This window comes from Oncorhynchus clarkii, chromosome 4 (genome assembly GCF_045791955.1).
Source record: "Oncorhynchus clarkii lewisi isolate Uvic-CL-2024 chromosome 4, UVic_Ocla_1.0, whole genome shotgun sequence".
Lineage (NCBI taxonomy): Eukaryota > Metazoa > Chordata > Actinopteri > Salmoniformes > Salmonidae > Oncorhynchus > Oncorhynchus clarkii.
Genome location: NC_092150.1, coordinates 29564189 through 29581994, shown reverse-complemented (window position 1 = coordinate 29581994; position 17806 = coordinate 29564189). Strand labels below are relative to the sequence as shown.

Sequence of the window (17806 nt, the reverse complement as noted above, 5' to 3'; positions counted from 1 at the left end):
GGAGATGACAGTGTAGCCCTCTGGTCTGAAGGTGTGAAGCGGAAGGCGTGAAAAGAGAAGACCTGCTCTGTGTTCAGAGCTCACTGGCATGTTTCAGAAGTGAGAGATGAGCCGAGTTCATGAGGAGACTGTTAGTTTGACCTCACACCCCTGTCACTCGCACCAGAGAGGACATGACACAGTGAAAGAGGTGATTATGGCACGAGTGATCGATCAATCATATTAATCTCCTCCTCTAGCCTTCGTGTCACGTTCAATGGGTACTGAGTGTGAGTGTGTGCGTGCATTAATGGAGGGTTGACACATTTCTGTGTGTCAACTGCTATACAGATGGAGGGCTGTCTAGTCTGGTGGTATTAACATGTGGCCCTTGGTGGTTGCAGTGGAGGAGCACACAGTCATGTTCTGTATGCTACTAAAACAAGAGGGCAGGTAATATTTTATTGAATTTGTATAGTAGTTCTCTACTATTAAATACAGCAAAATCTCAAGGTGCTTCTATGTCTGGTGACCTTTTGGTACCTTTTGGTACTTAAAAAAATAAATCTCAGAATATAGAAATGACTGCTGGTGAATAACTTAAATCCATAGTCTGTCAACATGTGTACACAAGCAGGTTAGATGAGAGTGACCTACATGTTTGGTGGTGTCTGACAGCTGTTTTTCGATCCTCTCCACCACCTTGCTGAAGGAGGGTCTCTTAAAGGGGTCCGCTTCCCAGCACGACCTCATTATCTCATACCTGAAACCACAGCACACACATGTTCAGGGGCGGCAGGTAGCCTAGTGGTTAGAGCGTTGGGCCGGTAACCGAAAGGTTGCTAGATCGAATCCCCGATCTGACAAGGTTTAAAAACCTGTCGTTCTGCTCCTGAACAAGGAACCCACTGGGCCGTCATTGAAAATAAGAATTTGTTCTTAAATGACTTGCCTAGTTAAATAAAATAATACAAATATTTGCCCTGTTCTTTCTCTAAGTGTAAATGTTTTTAGTTTTAATATGAACTTTTATGGTGAAGACAAATTCATATAATCTGCCATCTGCTCAAATCCCACATATTCACACCCATGCATAGTACACCCACGCATACACTTCTCCTACTCCCTGATTCTTTCTCAAGATACTTAGACACGCACACCACACACACACACTCACATTTCACTCGGTGCAAACTCTGGTGCATCCATTCTGTATCCTTCCTTAATCATTTTGTAGAACTTTGAGTCCACAGGTATCCCAGGATATGGACTGCTTCCTATAGGCCAAATAGGAAATAAGATAATAAAAATCAATGAAAACACACACACACACACACACACACACACACACACACACACACACACACACACACAGAGAATAATGTGTATGTAAGTACCGAGTGAGAAGATTTCACAGAGCAAGATGCCATAGGACCACACGTCACTCTCAAATGTGTACACACACTCAAAGATGCTCTCCGGAGACATCCACTTGACTGGGAGACGAGCCTGCGTGGAACACAAACCATCACAACCAGTCAAATATGTCAGACGCACTCCATCTATTCAGCAAATTCATCAAAGCAAATCTATTGAAGTAGTCCATCATCTCCATCACTTCAGCTGTGGAGGCTTGAGAACCGGTGAGGGGAAATGGTTAATGCAGATTCTGCTGATCTGGAATTTCAAACCAATGTTCAGCATTGCTTGTTTTTGTGTTAGTATGAGAGGATATGTATTTCCTAGGTTAAAACTCCCATAAGGTGCTGAATGTTTGAGACATTTGTATCTGGTGACCCCATACCAGTGACATTTCAAGTAATTCATAAACACACAGCTGTCTCAGAGTGCGCATTATAATGTCACATTCACCAAATATACAGATGGGACCAACATTGACATCCTTGATAAGATGAGCAAGAATATCTGTATAAAATACATTCAAATACTGAGCTAAATTGTATGCACCATTTTGGGGGAAATTATATTATGTTATACAATTAACAAGTCATATTTTAATTGTTCAATACCTCACCTTGCGAGGGTAACGTCACCAAGACTTTTTCTAATATGTTTCAAGAGATTGGAGAACACATTGGGAGGGATCTTAGACCATTCCTCAATACAGAATCTTTCCAGATCCTTGATATCTGTCGTCTGCTCGTATGGACTGCCCTCTTCAATTCAAAACACAGGTTTTTAATTGTGTTTCAAATCCAGAAACTGAGATGACCATAGCAAAAATATTGATTTTGTGGCCAATTAAAAATGTCTTTGTGGATTGTGCTGTATGCTTGGGGTTATTGTCTTCCTGGAAGATCCACTTGCAGCCAAGTTTCAGCCTCCTGGCAGAGGTAACGAGGTTTTGGCTAAAATGTTCATGATGCCATTGACCTTAAGCTAAGCCTTTTTTTTAAAGGCTCAGTGATGTTAGGCTCAGTGAAGGTGAGGTATTGAAAGGGTGTCAATCATTTTTACTCTTACCTTTTGAGAAATACAAATATTACTTGTTAAATGTATTAGTATATCATAATATATTTTCCACATTTTTTGGCATACAATATAGCTCAGTATTTGAATTATTTATTTTATACAGTAATTCTCGGTACCCCACACATACAGATAATTGTAAGGTCCCTCAGTCGAGCAGTGAATTTGAAACACAGATTCAACCATAAAGACCAGAGAGGTTTTCCCAATGCCTCGCAAAGAAGTGCACCTATTGGTAGATGGGTAAAGCAAACAGATATTCCCTTTGAGCATGGGATATTATTACACTTTGGATGGTATATCAATACACCCAGTCACTCTAAAGATACAGGTGTCCGCATCCTTCCTAACTCAGTTGCCGGAGAGGGAGTTTTCAGGATAAAAATAAATGGAATGGCTAGTTGAGAGCTCCATGAACACGGTTATGCTAACATTTTTAGAAGCATTAGACCAGAACCTTGATACTGTTTGACGTCTAAATTTGAACATTAGTCATGAAGATTAGGCTATTTTCAGGCAAAATTCGAAAGGAAAACCTGGTTCAGTCTGCTTTCCACCAGAAACAGATAAATACACCTTTCAGCAGGACAATAACCTAAAACACAAGGCCAAATCTACACTGTAGTTGCTTACCAAGAAGACAGTGAATGTTCCTGAGTGGCAGATTTACAGTTATGACTTAAATTTGCTTGAAAATCAATGGCAAGACTTGAAAATGGTTGTCTAGCAATGATTAATGACCAATATGACAGAACTTTAAGAATTTAGAAGATAATAATGGGCAAATATTGTACAATCCAGGTGTGCAAAGCTCTTAGAGACATACCCAGAAAGACTAAGGTGATGGGAACCCCACCCCCTGGGTGCACATGTAGTTTTTTTGCCCTAGCACTACACAGCTGATTCAAATAACCAATCATCATCAAATGTTGATCATTTGAATCAGCTGCGTAGTGCTAGGGCAAAAACCTAAATGTGCACCCAGGGCCCCAGGACCGGATTTGGGAAACCATGATGTATTGACAGAGGTGTGAATACTTATGTAAATTAGATATTTATGTATTTCATTTGCTAACATTTCTAAAAACATGTTTTTACTTTGTCATTATGGGGTATTGTGTAGATGGGTGACATTTGTATTTTTATGTAACACAACAAAATGTGGAATATTTTCTGAAGGCACTGTAGCTGACAAACACACTTTATATCAATACAGTGCCTGTGCTTGACGGGTTTCACTGCAAAATGTCCAAAGCAGTATCTATAACTCATATTGAGATCTACAGCGAGTGATGGGGCAGACTTACATTGCCTTTGACTACATAATTGGAGTCAGTGGTGATGTCACGAGCAAGGCCGAAGTCACAGATCTTTGCCACTCGTCCCTGGGTCAGGAGAATGTTCCTGGCTGCCAGGTCTCTGTGGATGCACTACACACACACACACACACACACACACACACACACACACACACACACACACACACACACACACACACACACACACACACACACACAAAAATAATGAAACATAATGCATTAAGACAGCACAAGGTAACATAACATACTGTAGAACAGTCAATACTACTAATACATTGTGACAGAGAATTTTCTTTCCCAAAAGTTGCTCCATACACACCCAGATACTAATACAGGGCCTGGCTGTAGTCTGGTGTCCGCTTGCCTTAATGCCTTATACATTTTTAAGTAGCATGCTCAAACATGCATCCTGGACCTGTTGACCAGCCATGGAAATGTGATCCTGGTATTGTTTGGAAAGAAAGAGGATGGAACTAATGTGTGTGTGTGTGTGTGTGTGTGTAGCTTAGTGTGTGTCTAAATGTAATCTCATACAATGAACCAATAATACCAGTGGAAAGGATGCTTTCCAGAGAATGGTTGGACATTAACATGGTCCACCATCATGGATTTAACTAGCTGGACTGAATTGCAGAGTACAAGATAGACCTGTTGTTCTAGATAGCTGGTGGTGAGGGGTTTCAGGAGCTTATTAGGACAGGAGATCTTCGGTGAGGACATGAAGGGCTTACATTTTTGGAAGCCAGGAAGTCCATGCCTTTGGCCACTTGATAGGAGAAGCTGAGCAGATCCTCTGTGTCCAGAGAGAGACCGTCCTCATGGAGCATCTCACTCACAACATCTGGCTCACTACTTGAACCACCTGAGAGAAAGAGAGAGATGGAGCAAAAATAATTAGAGAGGTGTATAGAGAGAAAAGCATTGTGTAGAAAGGTAGCTTCATTGTTTATAGAGGGACTCTGAAATTATAAATGTGACAATTATCAATGAATATCAGAGTGGATGTCTTGCCTGCTTTGCGCATCGAGCGCCTCTTCTCTGAGGATAAGCCATTTGGCAGGACGCCAGTGACAGAAGGCCTCATATCCACGTAGCCATTCCTGCTGTCTCTGTGAGGAGGAAAGGAGCAGTCTGATCTCAGTTCAGCTGCCATGCCAATACTACATATTACTCCTACACACTGGGTAGGAAATCCTCCCTTACATAAATTGTGAATCTCCAGATACATTTACTCTAAGTATGTTTTCTCAATAACAACAAAGAGTGCTTCATGCTTAGTTCAATTGGGGAATTTTCAACAACGGCAGTGGTATTTACTTCCGTGAGCAGGTGAGATGACATAAGCAACAGCACATACATACCTTACATACTGTGCTGTGACAATTATACACCACTCAACTACCACCCTCTCCTTGTAATTGTAAAAGGTCCACACTGACCCAGCTGTAGCTGTTCCCCTCTGCAGCATGACATTCCTGTAGTAGCAGTCGTCCCCTAGCTTGGAGCAAAAGAACGTCTCTCTCTTCCTTCTCAGAAAGTTCAGGAGGTCACCAAAGCAGCAGTACTCTGTGATCACCAGGGTTGGGCCTGAAGACAAGGAGCACAATTGCCATGTCACATGACAGTAGAAATAGAACACAAAGAAGCAACACACAAAAGACAAACAAAGATAAACAAAATACTCTTGACGTATAGACACACCAATACAATCACAGCAAGTTTCGGGATCACCACTCCTACACCATAAAGCATGATCCAATGCTCAACAAGCAATAAAATCATTGGTGATAAAAGGAGGGAGTGTTCAGGTTATTACTGTTTCTCAAAAACCTCTGACAAAAAAGTTACCCACACCATTCAGATTGATGATACCATAGGCTTAACCCTAATTCTAGTCTTTGATAAACTCTTCTTCTTCTATGGTTGGTACAGTCCTCCAAACCTTCTGCCCCTTACCTCCAACAGTACAGGCTCCAAGCAGGTTGACGATGTTCATGTGGTTTCCGAGGTAACTGAGAACTTTCAGCTCTGACATCAGCGCCTCCTTCTCAGTGGCATGGGCACTGGCTGTGGAAAAACCATCGGAACGTGATCATTTTAAAGTGCTTCAAAGTCGTCATCAAAGAAAACATCAAAGGAAATCTGCTTGTGCTAGTTTCACCTCGTGCTAGCACAAACACCTCTGGCCGCTGTCGGTGTCACAAGCATACATACATACATCAATGCAAACACGCACACACACACACATACTCAACAGCTACTGAAATATATTTAGTCAAATATCTGTTGAGGGTGTTCACCAATCATCATTCGGGCAAGGGGTCTTCTGACTGTGACTTGACCAGGTCTGATTAGTCAGACACCATAAAATAAACCGATTTGTCACCAACGTGTGTCTCTTTTCATTGCCATTAAACTTGTCTGAGGCTGCGCGACCGAAGGTAACCCACCCGGTACCGCCACCCTGGAAGCCTCTTCCCCAGAGCTAAAGAACCGAATCACCCTGTGCGCATGTGTTCACTTCACTCACCCTCTTCTGAACCCTGATCATCAAGCCATTTGATCGACATGATGATGCAGCCTAGGTCTCTATTTCTGAACAGCTGATATAAAAACTAGCTGCGGTTTGAACGAACATTCCACAAATATATATACACTGTGTATACACTGAGAACTGAGTGAACAAAACAACACCCTGGCGGCCTGCTCTTTCTGTGACACAGACTGACCAGGGGAAAGCTTTGATCCCTTATTGATGTCACTTGTTAAATCCACTTAAATCAGCGTAGATGAAGGGGAGGAGAACGGTTAAAGAAGGATTTTTTTCAATTAAAATTTTACCCCATTTTTCAAGGTATCCAATTGGTAGTTACAGTCTTGTCTCATCGCTGCAACTCCCGTACGGACTCGGGAGAGGCGAAGGTCAAGAGCCATGCGTCCTCCGAAACACAACCCAACCCAACCACACTGCTTCTTGACACAATGCCCACTTAACCCGGAGCCAGCCGCACCAATGTGTCGAAAGAAACACTGTACACCTAGCGACCGTGTCAGTGTGCACTGCACCCGGCCCGCCACAGGAGTCGCTAGTGCGCGATGGGACAGGGTCATCCCTGCTGGCCAAACCCTCCCCTAACCCGGACGACACTGGGCCAATTGTGCGCCGCCCCATGGGTTTACCGGTCACGGACGGCTGCGACAGAGCCTGGACTCGAACCCAGAATCTCTAGTGGCACAGCTAGCACTGCGATGCAGTGCCTTAGATCACTGTGCCACTCGGGAGGCCAAAGAAGGATTTTTAAGCCTTAAGACAACTCTACTCAATATTAGGAAGGTGTCCTTAATGTTTTGTACACTCAGTGTATTTTGTAGGCTAATTTAGGATGTAGGTTACAACTTTCTCTGTGTGTTGTTACTAAGGATATTTCAGTAGCACAAGCAGGATGCAGTCTACACATTGCATTGGGGCAAAAACAATCAGCGTTTTAACCACAACTAAAATAGAACCGTTAAAAGCTGACTGCCTCTGCCTCCTGTTTAACCAATCAAGGTTTGCAATGATGATGAAAAAACAACACTAAATCACTATTTAGACTGCCTGTCTGTGTCCTGCGTGTCTTTGATATGTTGCTGCAGCGGAGGGGGAGAGAATACCGCTCATACGCAGAAGCTTCGGTTGTTTAACTATCCAGAAGAAGATTCCAGAGAATTGGTCAACGCAGCTCCTCTGAAATGTTTTATTATCACTTGTGTCATCACTTTGGTCTTACGTTTGAGCATTTTGACCGCCACTGTCATCACTGTATCAGCTTTGGACATTCCATAAGCAGTAGCCTCCACCACCTTCCCGAAGGCTCCGGAGCCCAGCGTTTTCCCTGCAGACAGACATGGAACACAGACAGACTAATGTTATTCCATCGTGTTCCCCTCCCACATCCTAGCTCTGCTTCCTGCACCAACGATCACCAGGTTTACCCTGCAAGGGCGGGGAAAGCAGACACCAGGACACGCAGAATCCTGTTTGGGGTGGTTTCAAAATTTCCAAAAACAACAGAACATTTGCTTAAAGGGAGGGGTTGAGGTTGTTTATAAAAGAAAACAGCTACATGAAATAAATCATGCAGTTAGTGTGTGCTCGCAGCTATTGTAAAAGTGTGAAACTGTAACCAATTGGTCTGCAAACAGGGTGTGCACCCATCATTATGAGCCCGCAAAGATACATTGGCTGGCTCCAAATACCAAAACAAAACGGACTTTCAACAGCTGCTGCTATGACTTGATACTACACATCTTAAATAAACCTGGGTAATACTAAAAACAAACTAAACATCATACAGTCCTGTATTAGAGATGACGGATATACTGTAAAAGATGTCTGGGGCAACCTCCCCGCTTGGTGATGATTAAATGTGCTATTCCTGAGTGTGATGAAAGCCAAGGAACTCACCGAAACGCAGTTTGTCCCGGGGGAACTCCCACTGGTGGTCGTATGGGAGCTGGGTAGGGTCAATATACACATAGTTGTTTCCGTGGATACCTTCAATGACTTTCCACTGGATCTGGTATTTGGGTTTCTGTGAGGCAAGCAGGGAGTTTATATTAGGAGAAGCACAGAGGATGCCATAAAACTCACATCAATCATGGTACTTCAGCACAGTTTATGGTGAGATACTGTACCTTATCATTGGCTGTGAGTTACTGTGTGTCATTTTTATACTCAGGTGTGTAACCTGCAGTAGAAGTGGGTGTGACATGCATGAGAAGAGGTGAGTTACCTGCAGGTACTTGTAGAAGAGCACTATGAGGATGACACAGAGGAGGGCTGCTGCTGACACAAAGCCAATCAGCAGAGGGGTGAAGAGCTCATGAGGCACTGTTCTCTCTGTAGGGACAAACACACAACACAGAGAGATACAGAGATATCAGTGAAGGACGTTAGAGAGAGGAGAGAAGCACTATGAGAGAATGACAGAAACACAGGAAGAGATCCGATCTTATGTTTGGCTTTATATTAGGCTTCTTATGTGGAGAGTGCTATGTGGTAATCACTCTAAAGTAATCCTATTATTTGAGTCAAACTTTATTTTTTATATTTTGTTAATGTCTTTGTATATTATTACCTACATAATTCCTGTTATAGTCACAGTGCCTTTGGAAAGTATTCAGACCCATGAACTTTTCCCACATTTTGTTATGGTTACAGCCTTATTCTAAAATGGATGAAATAAATACAAATCTTCATAACGACAAAGCGAAAACAGGTCTTTAGAAATGTTAGCTCATTTATTAAAAATAAAAAACAGAAATACATTATTTACATAAGTATTCAGACCCTTTACTATGAAACTTAAAATTGAGCTCTCTTTCTACAACTTGATTGGAGTCCACCTGCGGTAAATTAAATTGATTGGACACTTCTATCTATTTAAGGTCCACAGTTGACAGTGCATGTCACAGCAAAACCAAGCCATGAGGTCGAATTAATTATCTGTAGAGCTCAGAGACAGGACTGTGTCGAGGCACAGATCTGGGGAAGGGTACAAAAAATGTCTGCAGCATTGAAGGTCACCAAGAACACAATGGCCTCCGTCATTCTAAAATGTAGGAAGTCTGGAACCACCAAAACTCTTCCTGGAGCTAATGTTTGTATCTAGGAAGAGCAATCGGGGGAGAAGGGAGGTGACCAAGAACCAGATGGTCACTCTGACAGAGCTCTAGAGTTCCTCTGTGGAGATGGGAGAACCTTTCAGAAGGACAACCATCTCTGCAGCACTCCACTAATCAGGCCATGGTAGAGTGGCCAGATTGTCACCTTAGAGATCCTTATTATTCTCTATGTTTGGTTAGGTCAGGTTGTGACTCGGGTGGGAAAATCTATGTTTTCTATTCCTTTGTGTTTTTGGGTGGGAAAATCTATGTTTTCTATTCCTTTGTGTTTTTGGCTGAGTATGGTTCCCAATCAGAGGCAGCTGTCTATCTTTGTCTTTGATTGGGGATCAGAAGGCACATGCAAGCCCACTTGGAGTTTGCCAAAAGGCATCTAAAGAGTCTCAGACCATGAGAAAGAATATTATCTGGTTTGATGAAACCAAGATTAAACTTTTTGGCCTGAATGCCAAGTGTCACGCCTGGAGGAAACCTGGCATCATCCCTACAGTAAAGCATGGTGGAGATAGCATCATGTTGTGGGGATGTTTTTCAGGTGCAGGGACTGGGAGACTAGTCAGGATCGAGGGAAATATGAATGGAGCAAAGTAAAGCGAGATCCTTGACGAAAACCTCCTCCAGAGTGCTCAGGACCTCAGACTGGGGTGAAGGTTCACCTTCCAACAGGACAACGACCCTAAGCACACAACCAAGACAACGTAGGATTGGCTTCGAGACAAGTCTCTGAATGTCCTTGAGTGTCCCAGCCAGAGCCCAGACTTGAACCCGATCGAACAACTGAAAATAGCTGTGCAGCAATGCTCCCCATCCAACCAGACAGAGCTTGAGAGGATCTGCAGTGAAGAATGAGAGAAACTCCCCAAATACAGGTGTGCCAAGCTTGTAGCGTCAAACCAAAGAAGACTTGAGCCTGTAATCGCTGCCAAAGGTGCTTCAACAAAGTACTGAGTAAAGGGTCTGAATACTTATTTAAATGTGATATCAGTTTTTTATTTTTAATAAATTAGCAAAAAAAACAAAAAAAAGTTTTTGCTTTGTCATTATGGGGTATTGTGTGTAGATTGGGGATGGAAAAAAAATATTTAATACATTTTAGAATAAGGTTGTAACCAAACAAAATGTGGAGAAAGTCAAGGGGTCTGAATACTTTCCGAAGGCACTGCACAGTATGTAGCATGCTGTGGTGTTGTGCAGCATGACGCAGTACTGCTGCTGTTGTTGTGTAAAACTGCTGTATAATAAGTCGTCTGTTCCTTTGTGTACTGTAGCGGTTTGTGGTGTTATTGTTTTCCTAGCTCTGTACACTAGGTGTAATAAGCTCTTTAGCCATAAGAGGATTTCTCTCCATTTCAAATCATCTCAGAATGCAGAGTCTGCAGGAACTAATCTTCTGTAAACCTGTCAGTGGCTTTTAAAGCTCTCCCTCCATCCCTTTATTCTTTCCCTACAGCTCCCTGCCTCCTTGGCTGGCCATGTCCAAAATTCCCACAGTGTTTAAACATTCAGGGTGGCAAGGGCTCCAACTGTTGTCCAGACTTCCCTGCATGTCTCCGCGTGTCTGCCCTGCTCCAATAAGCACTAAGGCCTGGGCACAAGCTCCCACAAGCCTGTCCTGCCTGGCTACACACTCCTCGTCCATAATGCCACCCACATGCCCGATGTGTCCAGGCAACTTCCCCTCCTCCTCTACACCATCGCAATCTCATTCTCCATACCCACGCTAAGACAACTCTCTTCTCACTCTGGTTTCAATTGCTGTCATATTAGAATAGCGCATCAGACAGTATATAAACAGGATGTTCTAGAAAGTTGGATTCGCGTTCCAAAACTACACTATCCCCCTACCACTGATGATCATTTCTGCTAGTAAGTGATGAGACATTATCACACATCACACAGGTTTGTGTTATCTCTCCCCACCTATGTTTATATAAACAGACTCCGGCCCTATAATCAATGCTTAATATTGCACCTCTGTTTATGGGTAAGATCTATGTCAAAAACCCAAGTCTTTCGTAAACAATCAGTGGATTATAATTGCGAAATCCTTCGAGTTGAGCTGAAGAGTGTTGTTGGTGCGGATCACTGACATGACCTTGAGCCACATAAAGAGAAACAGCTGTAACGCTGCACCTCAGCTCAGACATAATGGGAGCAGACCTGAATGGACTTTGACTGTAATGAGTGCGCTGAGAGTCGCGAAGCAAGTACAGGGAGTGAGTGTATTAATAAATAAACAAAACAATAAAGACGAAACACAAACCACGGGGCGACATGAAACAGAGTCAATGACGACTGGGGAAGAAACCAAAGGGAGTGACATATAAAGGGCAGGTAATCAAGGAGGGGATGGAGTCCAGGTGAGTGTCATTATGCGAGTAACGCTTGTGACAGGTGTGCGCCATAACGAGCAGCCTGGTGACCTAGAGGTCGGCGAGGAGGCACACGTGACAGTGACCTGAACGTAACACAGCCGAGACTTTAGTTAGTACTGCATTACTGACATTAATTCAGTTTTTTCGTATTGAGTATTAACTATTTTTAAAAAAAACAACATCTACAACAACTCCCCACTCATTTGTATATTGCTATGTGTGTGTGTGTGTGTGCGCATGTCACCACAACTCACCACTGATAGAGAACAGTGTGTAGGCCTGCTCTCCCTCCACGGTGGCCACACACTCCAACGTGTGGAATCTTCCCGTGGTGATGTTCAGCCTGCTCTCCACCTCCGTCTTCCCAAAGGAGGGACTCAACAATGTCACTGTGACAATGTCCTGCTCCTCCTGAGTGGCATTCATCTGGTGGGAGCACCTGAGGGATGGGACAAACTGTCAACCAAACTAATGTGACTGCATTTGGATGTCGTTTTTAGTAGATTTAATGCAATGTTGCTTGTTTCATGTGGCTCTATGAACACAGCAGTTGTAAATGTAAAATGGTTGAATGAGCTGTTATGAGTAAACAAACAGGAGACTAAGGAATTGTTGACATTGTGTTCACCATGTGTGCCCTCAAAACAACAGCCAGGTACAGAGTCGTTGGACAAAACTGGGGCATGACGCATACAAGCATACATTGGTCTTAAATGTCGAAATAAAACCTCACTGTGCCAGGCTAAATCAGTCCATCCCCATACAATGCCAGTCTTCCACACCAAACTAAAGGATATACTGTATGTTCCTCCATGTCAGCATCTACTAAAACAACAATACCTTAGAGGTACAGGAAGTGAAAACAATCTCAATAAAACAAAAATATGGGGGGGGCACATTCCATACCATCACCTTGTGCCTTATGTAAACAAACATTTCAAAGGTAACTGTACGCCTGTTTGTTTGAGTTGGACAGCTCTCTAAGTCGTTTTGATCATAATTGAAAGCGATAGGATAATGACTAGCCAATCGCCTCTGACTCATTGCCAGAGTTTCATTGGATTGGTGTTGCCATGCTTATTATAAATAGAGTGAAGTTATGAATATTACTACTGTTTCCTGAATGAGGTATAACATACTATGGGGAGTCAACGACCCATCCTATTCACCTGCAGCAAACTGAAAGCACGCCCAATGGGCCAATAGATGCCGAGCCAGACTCGGAAGCTCCTCCTTCCTGGCTATAATGCTGGGGCTCACATCCATTTCCTCAATTCAATACCGCTCTTCAGCGAACCCAAACCCCCTGAAGGCCCAGGCCAAAATATGTTATACCTCGTTCCCGCCTTCAGGGAACAGTAGTTACATTCATAACTGTCTGTTCCCTTTCAGTTGGTCACTCGGTATAACATACTATGGGGACATGAGAACTTGCTGCAACATGGCTATGTGGACTGACACGCTGTCACTGCAACCCAAATCCATAGACCCCATGGTTCCAAGAACAATCCTTACATTACGAGCCTGAAATGTCAGGACTCGTACCTGTAATCGCAGGTCTAAAACGAGAACACCTATTGTGACTTGGTAAAGCGCTCGCACGCGAGCTGCATAACATTGACCAGAGTTGATGCAAACGCTGTTCACAACACGGACATCCTTGTTCAAATCTATATACGTGTGTAAACTGTGCACCGGACACAGGCCATGCTACAAAGCCAACAGAGAAGGTGAGAAAGGGAAGAACTGTAAGACATAGGCATAACCTAGGGAGAAACTGCATTAGGATTGTGGCGGATGAATCAGAATTAGTTGGGTAACATAGATAATTAAGATGTTTATTTGCATAATATGCTTATGTGAGATACTTGTCATTAGAATGTATCCTTTTGGACTATAGTGTTGGCAGTTGCACTTTTCCCTCAGCTGGGGCTCAGTCACCTGGGACCCAGAGAGGGGAGAGGTCAGGCTTGTCTTCAACATGTCTCTGGTGCTATGCAGAATATCAGAAAGGGAAGAGGACAGGAGGGAACATTGTCTTCATATGTGAATGTGTCTTTACCTATTCTTAAACCATGTGAAGGGATGGCGTGATTAATGGGAAACCAATTACTTGTCTCCACTATGTCTGTGTGCCAGTTACTTCCTCCTCTTCCCATTGGGGGAAGGTGTATGGCAGTGTCTGGAAACATTGTATGTCCTCTCTGATCTTACATTTATCCTGGGATAGTGTATGACCTAGAGCACATATGTCAGAGTCAAGGCCCGCGGGCCACATCCGGCCCGCAAGAAGGTTTTTTACGGCCCCTGGGATGATCTTGATTTATTATTAGAACCGGCCCGCAGCAAGCCGGCAGCCCGCAGATCTTTTACACGCACCAATACTACATTTCCCACAATGCAAAGGTGACGCACCGAGCAGTAGGCTGCTTCATTTCAATATTTATTGGCACAGCAGTCGTCAGCATCACAGTAAAATTAACTTTCAGATACCCATCAAAAATGGCAAAACGGAAGGTGGATACTGAGAACCGGGGGTTTCAAACAAGGTGGGAGTCGGAGTATATGTTCACGAAGGTAGCTGGAAAACCTGTGTGTCTTCTGTGTGGAGAAAGTGTGGCGGTACTGAAAGAGTATAATCTGAGACGACATTATGAAACGAAACACGCGGACACACACGCGGACGCAACTGTCAAGGCCAGTTTTATTTTGGCAGAAGAGATCGCTAAATCAGCCCGGCCATTTACGGAGGGGGATTTCATCAAAAACTGCATGATTAAAGTTTGTGACGAAGTTTGCCCAGAAAAAAGGCAACTCTTTTTAAATGTGAGTCTGAGCAGAAACACCATTGCCGAGAGAGTAGACCAGTTGTCCATCAATCTAAAAGAGCAGCTTGTGAAAAAGGGAAAAGATTTTATTGCATATTCCTTGGCTGTGGATGAGAGCACCGACATTTCTGACATTGCCCAGTTGTCAATTTTCATCCGCGGAGTGGACTCCAACCTAAGCGTGGCAGAGGAGTTTTTGGCTTTACGTCCTATGCATGGCACAACTACGGGGCATGATTTGTATGAAGAGGTGTCAAGATGTGTAAATGAGATGGAGCTGCCTTGGGAAAAACTCGTGGGTTTGACAACCGACGGAGCACCTGCGATGTGTGGACACAGGAGCGGACTGGTGGCGAAGATACGGGAAAAGATGCAAGAGGAAAACGCGACAGGTGAGCTGACAGCTTATCATTGTATCATACACCAGGAAGCGTTGTGCGGTAAAGCCTTGAAAATGGAGCATGTAATGAGCATCATCACGCGCACAGTTAACTTTATCAGAGCCAAAGGTTTGAATCACCGCCAGTTCAAGGCATTTCTGACGGAGTTAGAAACGGAGCATGGTGATTTGCCTTATCACACAGAGGTGCGATGGCTAAGCCAGGGAAAGGTGCTTCAAAGATGTTTCGAGCTTCGTGAGGAGATTTGTCTGTTCTTGGACAGCAAAGGGAAAGACACAACACAACTCCGAGACGAAATGTTTCTGTGTGAAATGGCTTTTCTGTGTGACATTACGAGTCATCTGAATGCAATAAACTTGCAGCTGCAGGGTCGGGATCGTGTCATCTCTGATATGTACAGTACAGTGAAGGCATTTAAAACCAAACTGACTCTGTGGGAGACGCAGATGCGGAAAGAAAATTTGAGCCACTTTCCCAGCTGCCAGACCATGAAAGAGAAGCTCTCTACCAGTGCGTTCCCGAGCACACAGTTGGCTGATAAAATAGGTATGCTTGCCGCTGACTTTCGACGCCGATTTGCTGACTTTGAAGCACAAAAAAGCAGGTTGGAACTGCTCGGTAACCCATTTGCTGTTGACGTGGAAAGCTCACCACCAAACCTCCAAATGGAGTTGATTGACCTCCAATGCAATGATGCACTGAGGGCAAAATATGCGGCAGTGGGTGCTGCGGAGTTCGCCCGTTTCCTCCCCGGCACAATGCCCCAGCTGCGCATCCAGGCTGCTCAAACGTTGTCTATGTTTGGCAGCACATACCTGTGTGAACAACTGTTTTCTTTGATGAACCTGAACAAAACATCACACAGAAGTCGACTTACTGCTGAACACCTCCACTCAATTCTGAGGATTTCTTCAGCTCAGAGCCTTACCCCGAACATTGATGAACTTGTGGAAAAGATGGGACACCACCAAGTATCACCCTCAACCTCAAACAAGTGAACATTACTGTGCAATCACATATTTAGAGTTTTTACTCAGTTCAAGTTTAAAAGTTAAAATTTAATATTTGTTTTCACTGCATGTTACTTCTCCTTAAACAAAGTGTTGTTTTTGATTAATAGATTTTTGCACTTTATTTTTTTGTATTTCAATCCAATTATATTTTAAAAATATTTCAGTTGAGTGGATGATAGAAAATTGCTATTATTGTTTTTTCTTTGAAGTAAATTTAGCCCACTTTTGCTAAAATAGAAAATATAGTCTACTGATGGTGCCTTGAATACCGGTTTCTTTCATTTAATGTTCATGTTATGGGGATATTTATATAAAGGAAATTTGTCTTTTGTGTCTGTTGAAAATTAAAGATTACTGACAGAGCCATAAGAAAATATTGCTTTATTTATCTGATCATATTGTAATATATTTGTTAGGTTTTCAGTAGGTTCAATTAGGTTCACTAGACTATATGCGTCATGTAAAAATTTTTCAATGAACATTCGAACAGTCCGGCCCTCGTCTTGTAGCTGATTTTTTTATTTGGCCCTCCGTCCATTTGACTTTGACACCCCTGACCTAGAGGCTCACTCCCCTCAGTGAGCTTGTCCAGGAGTGGGGTCAAGAGGGGGTTTACTTGAGATGGGGGTATCTAGAGTTGATAATTGATATATGCCATTGGATGAGTTGGTGTTTTGTACTATGAAGTACCAGGAACGAGATTAGAACCTCGTCTGAGGGACCAAACTGAACGATAATTTATAGTGAATGTTATCTGGCTTAGGGATACTCCTTTCTAAAGAAAAATGATTTCTTTGTGAACAGTTCCTAAGATCTGTGGTTCGTCATGTAAGTTGAGAGGGGTTGTATCTTGGCTATAAAAGATCTTTGTACTTTTCTGGTGGTACTTTTCAATGGTTCATTAGAGATAGCGCGTCATTGAAAGTCAAAAAGGCTATTGCAAAGCTCTTATTAAAAAAATATGTAGTTTAAGTATAACTCTGACTGGTGTGTGAAGTTTGTAACTCTCTCCTCATTTGGTAAAGCAGAAATATGCCACCACAGGATGTAAACTCACTTTGGAGTCAACAGGGGCAAACTCCATATAAGAAAGGTGTACTGATAGCATATGGAGATCCCCCCCAACAGGCTTGGCTGACACCAAGGCCATAAATAGCAGGGCAGTCTTGAAGGAAAGGACTTTCAGGTCCACAGACTCTAATGATTCAAACAGAGGCTCACACAGAGCGTCCAGGACCAACACCAGGTCAGTGCCATAGGCTTTGACCCTGCTCCGAGCGCACACACGTCTTCCAGGACCCGCACCACCAGAGGATGAGACCCCGGGGCAGAGCCGTTCATCCCTACATGACACGCTGAAATGGCTGCCATATAAATGTTCAATGTGGAAAAAGAAGGGCCCTGCTCAAAAGGTTATTGCAAGAACATCAAAATGTCTACCAAAGAGCTCTGAAAAGGAGAAACTCCCTCAAACTGACACCAAGCCTGTAATGCATGTCACTTATAACTCTCTCGTAGAGGGAAGCCCCTAGCGGGTAAGCCCCTAGCCATCGAATTCAACAGTTCAGTCATGGGTGCCAAATCCTCCCCTGCGCCTGGGACAATAGATCCCAATGACATGGAACCCCCCGCGTGTACCCGCCCAACAGGCAAATGATCTCCGTGGAACCAGGGTTGTCTGGGCCAACGGGGAGCCACCGGAATCAATAACAGACCCTCCTAACGGACCCTCTG

At 43.5% G+C, this 17806-nt stretch overlaps 1 protein-coding gene across 1 annotated transcript in view; it reads right to left on the bottom strand.

Annotated features, from left to right (window-relative positions):
- LOC139406700 (mast/stem cell growth factor receptor Kit-like) overlaps positions 1-17806 on the bottom strand; it is a 39156-nt gene that overhangs the window by 1954 nt on the left and 19396 nt on the right. Inside the window, exons 9-20 of the mRNA XM_071149621.1 lie at positions 12085-12269; positions 8564-8670; positions 8236-8362; positions 7559-7663; positions 5745-5855; positions 5228-5375; positions 4800-4897; positions 4520-4650; positions 3777-3899; positions 1377-1488; positions 1157-1256; positions 637-742 (exon numbers count right to left, since the gene is read on the bottom strand). Coding sequence (XP_071005722.1) covers positions 637-742; positions 1157-1256; positions 1377-1488; positions 3777-3899; positions 4520-4650; positions 4800-4897; positions 5228-5375; positions 5745-5855; positions 7559-7663; positions 8236-8362; positions 8564-8670; positions 12085-12269 — 1453 coding nt within the window. The remainder of the gene's footprint in view (positions 1-636; positions 743-1156; positions 1257-1376; positions 1489-3776; positions 3900-4519; positions 4651-4799; positions 4898-5227; positions 5376-5744; positions 5856-7558; positions 7664-8235; positions 8363-8563; positions 8671-12084; positions 12270-17806) is intronic.